The sequence below is a fragment of the Lissotriton vulgaris genome, chromosome 10 (genome assembly GCF_964263255.1).
Source record: "Lissotriton vulgaris chromosome 10, aLisVul1.2, whole genome shotgun sequence".
NCBI lineage: Eukaryota > Metazoa > Chordata > Amphibia > Caudata > Salamandridae > Lissotriton > Lissotriton vulgaris.
Genome location: NC_141698.1, coordinates 283,159,214 through 283,171,749, shown reverse-complemented (window position 1 = coordinate 283,171,749; position 12,536 = coordinate 283,159,214). Strand labels below are relative to the sequence as shown.

The 12,536-nt window shown below is 45.9% G+C and overlaps 1 protein-coding gene across 29 annotated transcripts in view; it reads left to right on the top strand.

The window, feature by feature from the left end:
• Positions 1-12,536, top strand: part of MAP4 (microtubule associated protein 4) — a 1,807,860-nt gene that overhangs the window by 707,542 nt on the left and 1,087,782 nt on the right. For all 29 annotated transcript variants that reach the window (XM_086941043.1, XM_086941031.1, XM_086941029.1 and 26 more), the window contains one exon: positions 7,919-8,047. In XM_086941043.1, the coding sequence (XP_086797169.1) occupies positions 7,919-8,047 (129 nt within the window). The remainder of the gene's footprint in view (positions 1-7,918; positions 8,048-12,536) is intronic.

Genomic DNA, 12,536 nt, shown 5'->3' with positions numbered 1-12,536 from the left:
AAAATATCGACTGTTCGGTTGATATTTCCTCGACTGGCTTCCGGAAGTTAGCTGGCGCTGCAGTTTTACGGTGACACGGCTGGCTCAAGTCTACGTCTTTTTTCGGCCGGAGGTGCAAGCGAAGATACTTGATTTGCTCTTCGATGGTGAGTCCCCCTTCGGTAAACATGTGGACGACGCCTTGGAATCTATTAAAAAGGACACGGACACTGCTCGCGCCCTCGGTTCTTTGCAATACCGGAAGAGGCCATTTGGTGGAGCACGTGGTAGAGGTACATCCTCTGATTTTCGTGGCTCCTCCCAATACCGCACCTACAGTGACAACAGGCAGCGTTATTCAAACCAATCGCAGTCTCGACAGACCGACTCCAGACCATACAGGCGGAAAAACACTTAGAGGTGGTAACTCCTCCAATAAAAAATGACTTTCGCAACTTCAAGTCTTTTCCCACTCTGCAAATTGGAGGTCGAATTTCCCAAAGATTTTTAGATTAGTCAGCAATAACTTCCGACCGTTGGGTTTTGGAAGTCATCCAAAGAGGCCACGCTCTTGAATTCTCACCCAACCGCCCACCATCTGGTCCTCCTCCAAAACATCTTAAGGAACTGTTTGCACAAGTTGCAGTTATGATACAGAAAGGTGCAGCGGAAGTGGTTCCTCAAACAGGGGATTGGGTTTTTATTCCCGCTTTTTTCTTATCAGGAAAAAGTCCGGAGAGTGGCGCCCGATTTTAGACCTCAGAGCCCTCAACAAATTTGTCAAGTCCAAGACATTACGCATGCTGACCTTGCTGGAAATCTTACAGTTCCTGAATCCAGAAGAATTCCTCTCTACAATCGACCTCCAGGATGCATAATTCTATGTGCCACTCCAATCAACCGCAAATGCCCATGCTACGCAAGTGGGCATCCCCACAAAGGATCGAGCGGGAATGCATTTTCGATCAACTGGTTGAACAAATTCATGTACGCTTTTCCGCCGATCCCTCTGGTACCTCGCCTTCTGCGCAGAATGAGGTTTCAACCGTGTCACATCCTGCTGATTGCACCCAGGTGGCCACGTCGACCGTGGTTCACGGAGCTACTTCTTCTTTCTCAGTGCGATCCGATCCCTCTTCTTCCGTTGCCTCACCTTCTCACCATGACTCCGGTCAGATTTACCATCCAGCTTCACGCTTGGAACCTGAACACCATGAGTTCGCCCATCTGAATCTTGATCCGGACTGCAGAGAGGTACTTGCTCAAGCATGTGCTCCTTCAACCATTAAGACCTATAAATTAAAGTGGAAACGGTTTTGTGTCTGGTGCCATTCGGAAAACATTGATCCTATGCTCGCTACTCCTGAGCAGATCTTGCCTTTCTTCCTCCTTTTGGCAAAATCAGGACTTTCACATTCCTCCCTCAAGGTTTTCCTGGCGGCACTTTCCTGTTTTGGACATGATGGATCTACGTCTCTGTACTCCTCTCGGATCATTCGCCAGTTCTTTAAAGGTCCGTTCTGGATGTTTCCACCTATCCGGCATCCTCCACCGGCTTGGCGTCTGAATCTGGTCCTAGCCCAACTTCTCAAACCCCCTTTTGAACCTATTCACTCAGCGGAATTGAAATTCCTTACTTCGAAGGTTTCCCTCTTCCTTGCACTTACGTCATCTAGGAGAGTGAGTGACCTCCACGCTTTTACCATACAGCCGCCTTTTCTCCAATTCTCAAAGGACGCTGTTGCTCTTCGTACAAACCCTAAGTTTATTTCGAAGGTTCCATCGGACTTCCACCTTAATGAACCGATCGTTCTCCAGACTTTCTTCCCTAATCCTCAGTCTCCAGCTGAGCTTACTCTTCATTACCTTGACCTGAACTGGTGCCTCAAATTCTACATCCAACGCACTGCTGCATTTCGAAAGTCTGACCAACTCTTCATGGCCTATGGAAGGATGCGTAAGGGTCATCCGGTCACTCAGCAAACAATCACTCGTTGAATTTCTTCTGCCATCTCCTTCTGCCATCAACGAGCTGGCAAGCCTCTTTCAGCTCCTGTGCGACCACACTAGAGAGCAGTTGCTTCCTCTACTGCCCTGGTTACAGGAGAGCATCAGATCTGCAGGGCGGCAACGTGGTTCAGTAGGCACACGTTTACGAGGCACTACTGTCTGGAGACAGTCAACGTTGCGGACACTGCTGTGGGTCAAGCAGTGCTTCGAAACCTCTTCAAATAAGGTGAGCCTCTGTTGCTTCCTGCCTCCTATCATAAAAGGTTTTTTCTTATGGATATGCAATGTTGCCTGTATATATCTATGCGATGCAACTTTCTTTATTGCCTTTTATGGTTCTTATTGTGGCGTACTGCTTTCTACTCTTATTCAAGCATGTGAATCTATGAAAGACATCCCTAATACTGGAGAAGAACAGAAGTTCCTTACCTGTAAACTGTGGTTCTCCAGTATTGCTGTCTTTCATAGATTCACATGCGACCCATCCTTCCTCCCCTCAGAGGCTCTCTTCTCCTCATGCACTCTTGGTGACTCCTGTGCTACAAAAATCTGAGGGCTTGAGCTTCTGAGGAGAAGGTTCTAGAGGGTGCTACAGCCTGATTGGCTGGAAAGTGGACTATTATAATGACATTGATATGTTACTAAAGTGAGCTCTCCCTCAATGCTTTCTATGGGCCTATTTTGTTTTATGGTACTTCAAGACTTTATTTTTTTTAAAGAATATACAGATTATGGAATATTATTTTATGTGTATATATGTAGATATTATGCATATATTTATGTATATATGCTTACTACTATGTTATGTACCGTGGGACTCCCACTTCGACGACGGTGAATTATACAAGCATGTGAATCTATGAAAGACACCAATAGTGGAGAACCACAGTTTACAGGCAAGTAACTTCTGTTCTTTTCTTTCGCTCATCTTTCTATTCTTCATAACAGTTTAGTTTATTTAAACCTGCAGGTTAGGCCGCTCCCCCCTCCGCACAGCACCACCTGTGTGTTCCTGCCTTGAACCCCCTGCTGCCTAAATTCGCTGCCGCTGTTTGTCAGATGCCCCCCTTTCCAGCTTTTTTCATTCTTTGCTCCTTGTACTTGTATTTGGCTCTTGCTCTGATTTTATTGTTCCAGTTGTATTATTCTGTGTTTTTTGTTTCTTCATTTGACTGTCCCTGTGCCTCCGTTTTTGCCCGCTAAGCGCCCGCTCTTTTTTTCCGCCGCTGCCCCCACTGTGGACCCCCCCACCTGTGCACCCATTCGCCACCCCGCTCCCTCCTCACTCCCACCTACCCATATATGGCGGCCGCTGCGTGGTGAGGAGAGCGACCCTTGACCCTGCTTTTAGATTAGGCCGCTCCCCCCTCCGCACAGCACCACCTGTGTGTTCCTGCCTTCAACCCCCTGCTGCCTGAGTTTGCCGCCGCTGTCTGTAAGCTGCCCCCCTTTCCACCGTTTTTTAATCTGTGCCCCCTGTACTGGAATTTGGCTCTTGCTCTGATTTAATTGTTCCAGTTGTATTATTCTGTGTTTTTTGTTTCTTCATTTGAATGTCCCCTTGCCTCCGTTTTCACCCGCTAAGCTCCTGTTCTTTTTTTCCGCCGCTGCCTCCCCTGCGGCCCTGCCCCCCCTGGCCCCTGCCCCCCCTGTGCACCCATTCGCCACCTGCTCCCGCCTCCCACCTGCTCCTCCCTCGGAACTACCCATATATGGCGGCCGCTGGGTGGCCGCGCAGCGGGCGTGCCGCTGCGCGCCTAAGGCAAGTCCGTTTGCACCCATCCGCCTGGAACGCGCCCAGCGCCAGAACCCCTGGCCCCCACGAACGCCACAACACCCATCTTCGCTACGACCCCAGCACCCTCCACGCACTCAACGCCGGACGATCACGCACCTGCTGCCTGGCCACCCCAAATCACACCCAAGGACCTTTCTACTGCCAGACCTGCAGCTTCACCAGCATCCGACGTCCCAACCCACCAACCAGGAAAGAATCCTACTACCACAGATGCCTTCTTCTCAACACCCGCTCCGCCCACAAACATGCCGTGGAACTCTGGGACCTACTAGACACAACCCCCCCAGACGTCGCCTTCCTGACTGAGACCTGGCTGTACCCTTCTTCGGCACCCGATATCGCCATAGCCATCTCGGACAGCTACAAGATCACCTGCAGGGACTGCACCAACTAAGTAGGGGGAGGAATCGCCATTGTCCACAGGAACACTCTGTCTCGACCAACACTGACGACACCCTCAGCCCCGCCAAAAACTGCACTTCCAGATCCACACTGACCCCAATACCACCCTCGGAGGAACCCTAGTCTACAGATCCCCCCCCCCGCCCCTGCCCCCCCGGACCCCGACCACAGTTCAGCGAATCCACCTTCAGCACACACGCCTCGCCTCCACAGACTACATCCTCCTCGCGGACCTCATCTTCCACCTTGAGAATAACAATGAGACCAACTCCACCACCCTGATCGACAAACTCTGACTCAGACAGCTCGTCACAACAGCCACCCAATCTGCCGGCCACCCGCTCGACCCCATCTTCTCCGCAAACTCCCACGTTTCCTACAGCCACACCACTGAACTCCACTGGACCGACAATTGATGCATCCACTTCACCTTTCGGGAACACACCACCACACCCAACAGATGCCTCGCCGCTGCTGGAGCAAAGTCACCGAAGACCAGCTAACCACCACCCTAGCCCAGAGCCAACCCCACCGACCCGACTCTGCCACCGCAACCTCAAACAGTGGATCAACGACTGCGCCAACACCCTCGCCCTGCTAAAGAAACCCTCTAACGGCAAGAGAGCCAACTGATGTGAAGAATTGGCACCGCGAACAAACACCGGACAGCTACGCAGCCCTCAAGAACACCACCCGCAGACACCACCACCTCATCAGATCTGCCAAAAGGGCCTCCTCCAAAGACCGCCTAGCAACAACGCACTCAACAGCAAAGAGCTCTTCAACATCGTGAATGAACTCTCCAACCCCAGCTCCAGCACCAACAACATCCCACCTTCGCAAGAACTGTGTGACTCACTGGGCACCTTCTTCCATCGCAAGATCTCAGACATCCATGACCGCTTCACCGCCACGACCGCCCGACAACCACTGAGACCTCCGCCCCCACGGCCACCATTCGCACCAACCGCCTGCTCTCCTGGACCAACATAGATGACAACACCATCAAGATCTTGAACACCATTCACTCTGGTTCCCCGTCACACCCTTGCCCGCAACACATCTTCAACAAAGCCAGCACCGCCATAGCACCCCATCTCCGGAAGGCCATTAACATTTCCTTTGAGACAGCTTCCTTCCTGGAGAGCTGGAAGCACGCCGAGATAAACGCCATACTCAAGAAGCCCAAGGCAGACCCCAAAAATCTCGAGAACTTCCGGCCCATCTCCCTGCTCCCGTTCCCGGCGAAGGTCATCGAGAAGACCGCCAACTAACAACTGACCCGCTACCTCGAGGAAAACAGCATCCTGGACCAGTCTCAGTCCGGGTTCCGCAGCAACCACAGCACCGAAACCGCCATCACCGATGACATCAGGACCCTGCTAGACAACGGAGAAACCCCGGCCCTCATCCTCCTGGACCTGTCAGCCGCCTTCGACCTGGTCTGCCACCGCATCTTACGCACCGGCCTCCACGACGCCAGGCTCCAAGAGGAGGCCCTGGACTGGACCACCTCCTTCCTCTCCGGCAGAACACAGAGCGTCCACCTTCACCCCCCCCCCCCCCCTTCCGTTCCGAAGCCACCGAGATCTACGGCGTACCTCAGGGCTCATCCCTCAGCCAACGCTGTTCAACATCTACATGGCACTGCTCGCCCACGTCGCCCAACTGCACAACCTCAACATTATCTCCTACACCAATGACACTCAGCTGATCCTCTCCCTCACCAAGGGCCCCCACATTGCCAAAACTAACCTCCACGAAGGAATGAAGGCTGTCGCCGAATGGATGAGGAACAGGCGGCTGAAACTGAACTCCGACAAGACTGAGATCCTCATCCTCGGATCCACCTCCTCGGCCTGGGACGACTCCTGGTGGCCGACTGCACTGGGAACAGCTCCAACACCCACCTACCGCACACGCAACCTAGGGCTCATCCTAGACTCCACCCTCTCCATGACTAAGCAGGTCAACACCATCTCTTCCTCCTGCTTCAACACCCTCCGCATGCTCTGCAAGATTACGTTTTTTTTAGCTGGTCACTTAGTTTATTTTAGATTAGGTGAATTTGGATTACTCGACCATCGATTTGGCGAGCCAAGAATCAACCATTCTGTACCATAAAGTACCATCAAGTATGAACTTTTTCTTGTCTTGTAAATTAACATCAATGGAATTTTCTTTTTTTATCTTAAAGAGCACTCAAGATGCTCCATGTAATTCGTTCTGCTATACTTGACCTTATGATACAAATATCAAAACCACACGTAAGAGAGTGAAAGTTAAAAACAGTATTGGTATCAGCTATGTGCCAGTATCTTGAACTAATGAAAACTTGCTGAAATTAAACAATGTGAAAACTCCTGACGCACACTTTATTCGATTCTTTGGAATCGCACTTGTGCTATTTAACATAGTTTTAAAACACTAAGAATTAATATAGTAGCTAGGAGCCCAAGTCAGCAAGTCTGAATTCAGGTCTCACTCCTAGATGATTATCTCGACATGTGTCCCACCCAGACATTTCAAGGCATCTCGGGATGAAGGCAGAAGAACAGATAGGTTTTCATAACTCCCTCAAAATTCAGAAAGGTCTTGTTTATGTAACACATGTAAGGTGAAGGAAGAGTTATTAGGGGAAGCAGTAGTGGTGGAAGTTGCAGAGGACTTAGTTGTGTTAATGAAAGGATCACTTTTAAATGTGACTGGTTGGTTGACAAACACGTGTCTGGTTATGTGGTACTTCAGGAAAATTGTGCTCAGGTGGATTAAATTAATACTCTTAATTTTAATGAACATGTTTTTCAGAATAATTATTTGTTTCAGCACAGTTTAAACTCCGAGTATTTTAGTATTTCTTCATCAGGAAAGTTCTGCCTTTATTGTTACTTTTGATCTAGAAATCAAATAACGATATAAAATGCTGAAATATTACAAAAAGGTAGAACATTTTAGCAAACGGGCACAGTTCAAAAAGCGACAGTTTTAATGTAAAGGCATTTTCCTGTTGGTTCTTATGTGGTTGTCAGAGAGACTAGGTCCTGACCACAACTTCGTGTGAGGGACAAACATGATCCATATGCTGAGATGAAGCTGTAAACTGTTTAATAAATGTATCTGATATATGCCTGACAGACACATAGATTACACTGGGAATGAAAATTAATAGCAACAAAAGACTCTGGATCTCTAAATACTTAGGGAACCATTCTAACTACTGGGTTGAAAGGATAGTAGCAGTTTGGATGACTGGCATCCGCAAAAGTTACCTTCACATTCGGAATTCAGAACCAGGACATAGTTGCTACCGACAGTAAAATGCCTTTACACTAAGGCTGGAAAGATATTGCGGCATTATATTTTTCGAAATGCAATATTTAAGTTCACTTCATAGAAGAGCATGAGACATTAATTCTTCTGTTGATGATCTGGGATTAAGAAAGTCGGAGGAGGAACAGTCGATGTATGCAGAGAAGCAATTAGATGGGCTCTTTGGAGTTTCCCACAATTTAGTGATGCCCACATATGCACATGGACTAGTGGCTACAGATTATTTATACGAAGTAATGGAATTATAAGGTTCTGTGGGCATCTTTATTATCCGACTTTGAACTACCAAATCCTTAAGGGTATAAGTGTTAAATTGGTGGTTTATTGTACTATACAGTGCTCAGTGTTTGTAAAGAAATAAGGTCAATACTTACTTTTGTTCTTTTTTTATTACTTCAGAATCTTCAAGGGTATCTATGAATGAGGAAAAGATGTACTCTGAATTTCGGACACAGAAGGAACCGTGGCAATTGGAACCAGAGCTTTGCTTCGAACCACAGCCAGTTTTCCAACCGGTTCAACAGTCCGGTATGACTTTTTGAACAGCTTTGAATGTGTCTGGCAATGGAGGGCCTCTTAAACAAATGGAAGTATTAAGGCGATGGAAGATTTTGCTCTTTCTTATCACTTGCAGCAGTCTGATGGAATTATCTGTGTGCAGGTCTTGAGTTTGCTAGCTATGCTGCACATTAAGTTTGCTCTTTGCCAATATCCCTTCCACTCCGAGGTTAGAAGTCTTGTTTTGGTTTATGCTTTTTCATACCTTAGTATAGTGTTATTTTGTCAAACTGATAGGTCCCATTCAACTCTTACCCGTTTTAATTCCATTTACATTGAACATGTATTCTATACAAAGTCATTTTTTTAATTCTTGCAAGACCCTCACTTCATCCACCATAAAAGGTAACCCTACTAATCCTTGTCTAGCAGAAGTCAGTGGTGTCGCACTCTGGCTATCTTTCCGTTTCCAATGAAATACAGATGTTTGTTTAAACATTGTGTTAATGATAGGTGTGGCAGCATTTTTTAATGTACATTGGGACTTCGTTTATATCGAAGGAAATAGGTTTGTGTGAGTTTTCTACATTTGTTTTCTAAAGGTTAACTAGTTGCTCTGAATTTGTTCCTCTAAATCAAAGGAATAATGTACCCATGCCTATTTTATGTCTATAAAGATGGTTCTTAGGAGAGACTTGCTGTAATACAGAACACATAACTGCTGATTTGTTTTGTGTATATCCTCTTTAGGATTGATTCATATAATTCCAGCAGTTGTGACTGTTAAAGGTAATGTTAAATATTCTTAATGATGGGCATCTCTCTAATCTTTTTGAAAATAATTGTTATGGCAGTAAGCTTTTGTCTAGTCGGAGGTTATCCTCCACAATAGTTTAAAAAACTACTTTCGAGCACAGACATGTGCTTAGTGATAGTCAAGACTGTGCTCTTTACATCTTGCCACACATGTAAAGGAGAACCGTCCCTCCAGAAAAGCATTTGCATTTGCGACGGTTTCAGCTGTTGCCATTGTAAATGATAATGCCTTTTTTATGTGCGGGCTTTTAAAACAGATCAATAAGATCAATAAGGCCTTGTCATTTACAATGCCTATAGCTTAAACTCTTGCAAATTCGAGATCTATTGCATTGCTCCTACACGGTTCCCAACAGTGCTGTCTGTCTTTCACCCCCTGGTTTTCCCCTTAAACAACCCAGTGAAACGATCTAGGATCGCAGGCTCTGTCCAATTTAAACCATAAGGTCCCCTCCCCAGCCTCCCGAGCACATCGCAACAGCAATGTGTTGGGTTCCAAACAAACCAATCGCTTCTGCAGAAGCACAAGTGGACAAAGATCACCCAGGCGAGGAAAAAGGTAGAGAATTCCTTCAAAGAAAGAGGAAGGGAACGGAGAGAGGGGAGCCCGAGAGGAGAGTTGAACAGCCAGGAGAAAGGGGAGTCCGAGTTTAGAGGAGCACAGACAGTAGTGGAGTTGGAAGGGGGGCACCGCATAAAACCCGTTGAGTTTCACGCAGCGAGTTTGGGCTTTGCCAAGACACAGTGCTCAGAATGGTTACCAATTTTAGGCATAATTCCACTTGGCGCAGAGGTTGTATATTATGTAAATATGAAGACTTTTACCTAGTACGTTTATAGTTGTAAAATAAATACTTGGAGTTCGGGTTTTGGAAATTGTCGCGTTAAAGTCTCTTCTCCTGCCCCACCGGACTATAACATAGTTGTTTACTTCATAACCGCTTGAAGTAGGGTAAATGTAAGCAAAGCACGTCATGCAGGTGGAGAAACTCGCGTACCGTGTAAATTCTGACGTAAAAGTACCAGTCACCATGGGAGGTTACAGATGAAGACAATGCGTTACTAAGGAGGGACTAACAAGCCTATTTACGAATCAGAAGCCTCCATTTACGAAGGACAATGACAAATATGGGCGGAGAGTTGGACGGGGCTTCTATGCCATACTCCAAGACAAGTCTCGCAGAGCAGCGCAAGTACGCTGACTCTAGGCTCAACCTAAAAAGATATTCTGTGTTCTCCACCAAAGCAGTATAATACCAGGTTGAAGTTTGCAATATTACACGGATGGTAAATAGGAAAACAGTGGTGCTAGTATCCCTTTGTAACAGCATATATAAGTGTATTGCACAAAGAACCAAGGCAGAACTGCCGAGTTGCAAATTCACATCTACACACTTTGTTCGTCGGGAAGTAATTTTCAGTTTCTTAATATACTGTGGTTCTCTCCAAGCATAGAGCCTACCTCCGCCTTTAGGAGACCAAACCAACTCTAGGGAAAAAGAAGTACCCTTTGAGGTTTACAAACATATTGCACAAATGCAGAGGGATATCTAAAATTAGTCCAAATCTGTGAAATAGGCATTGACCACCATAGTAGGAAAGATCTTTGTTTCCTTCTGTATATCCTTTATTTCCTATAAAAAATCCCATTCCATAAGAAACAGGCAGCCAACACATGTTTCGTCCGAAAGGACTTTCTCAAGGCTAGAAAGAGTAGAGCACGTCGTAATTCCAAAATTAGTATTTTCGAAAGATCACAACTTCATTGGCAGTTTAAAACATGTAGCGCTGGGAACAGGTACATATCCGTTCCCCCTTCCTCAGTTCCACATAACCAAGCCTTGATAATTCGGTACATCAGAAGAAAACTTAATTCAAGCTGTCACCACTACAGGCTTAGCAAGGCTTGGTTATGTGGAACTGAGGTAGTGGAAGCGGATACGTACCGGTTCCCAGCGCTTCAGGATTTAAACTGCCAATGCGGTTGTGATCTCTGTTGTGATCCTTGAGAAAGTCCTTTCGGACGAAACACATGTTGGCTGCCTGTTTCTTATGTAATGGATTTTTTTTATATGAAATAAAGGATATACAGAAGGAAACAAAGATCGACTTATGGACTTCCTCTTCCTGTTGGATTATCATTTTATTTTCCACTGACTGACTCAGTGGGGCGACGCTCATCCACCATTTTGGAGAAGCTGCCTCTCCTGACAACAATGTTTGCACAGTACACCTCACAATGGTCTTGGCTAAAAGCTCCATCATCTGGGGAGCAACTAATGCAGAGCACCTGTCCTCCATCAGCCCCTGCGAAAACCAGATAAAGGTATCCCTGGTTTTTCCATTCCTCTCAACACTTGATGAGATGCTGGTGAACAGATGAGGAAAGGCATAACTGCACAGTAGGGTATCTCGTGCAAGTCCGGTTGCAGCTTGCACCCTCTGTGCTAAGGTTCTCTCAGCATTTCTCATTTGAGAGAGCCCTGTGCAAAGCATAGTCTAAAGCCACCTTAGCTTCCATTGTGCAGGTGTGAAACCAACTTGAACCCTGAAAATCCCACTCTGATAGGAGACCGTCATTAAAATTCTTACACAAAAGAATAAGACCAGATTCCTAAAAGAGGTTAAAGAACATCGAGGGTGCCTGGTTTAATGAGGTGTGGGTGCTCGCTTATGCTCTGGTGAAAGAGGTGGTTGTGACCAAATGAAAAGGGAATTGAAGGAAGGAAACAATTTAGGATATTTTCCCATTAAAATTAATTTTAAAGGGGCGATAACGTATCTACTCCAGTTGGCCTAATCATAGTCAGAACTCTAACAAAGAACTGGGTCAAACTGATGACGATAATTGTACTGCAGTTCGTAATGATAATTTGCATAGTTGATCGAAGACACAACTCCTTTGTAGGAATTTCACAAAAATGTGCTTGATGCTTCCTAGAATATCATGTATGATACTGTTGAGTGTGTAGAAGGGAACCATCCAGGTGGGTGAGAAACGTCAATGACTGGATCAAAACAACCTTCAGACTTTTGTTGTAAATAGATAACATTGCTGTGTTAAAGACCTAGACAGCCTTTCATACAGTTGAGAAAGGTAAGGCTATAAACACAGCCGGGGATCCCCTTTAAGGCAATGTAACTCTAAAATCGTAGCTTTGGAGAGGCAAAGATTCAGGGCTATACATTGTTTTATGACTCAATTGTTCTGTATTTGTGAACATTATTTGCTTCTTTTGGTATTCTGTTTTGTTAAGCCTTCTATCCAGTGCAAAGTTTCTACTTTTAATTCCATGCTAGTTTGTTTGTAAGTTTAATCTAATTTCAAAAGCCTTTTTGCTGTCTAACGTTCAGAATCTAAGCCAGAGACCGTTTGTTTTTTAAACTTTTGAGGTGTTTTCTAACCGTTTCATTTAAATCCGATTAAAAGAAAATAGATTTCGAAGTATTAAAAACTGGACATTTCATTGCCCCTTTTGGTTTAGTGTAAATATTTAATCCATTGTTTCATTGAGTTGTGTATTGTGATATTCTATTTGCACCCTCCTCCTGGACTGTTAACATCTGTATATAGGTTATCCCCACAGCAATCTCCATGTGGTTCATGGTTTTTGAGGCTTATGGGCAGTCTGTGAGGCTCCGGCACTAGAATGAGGTGCATGTGTAATTATATAGCCTTTTATAGTCATGTCGCTTATGGTGA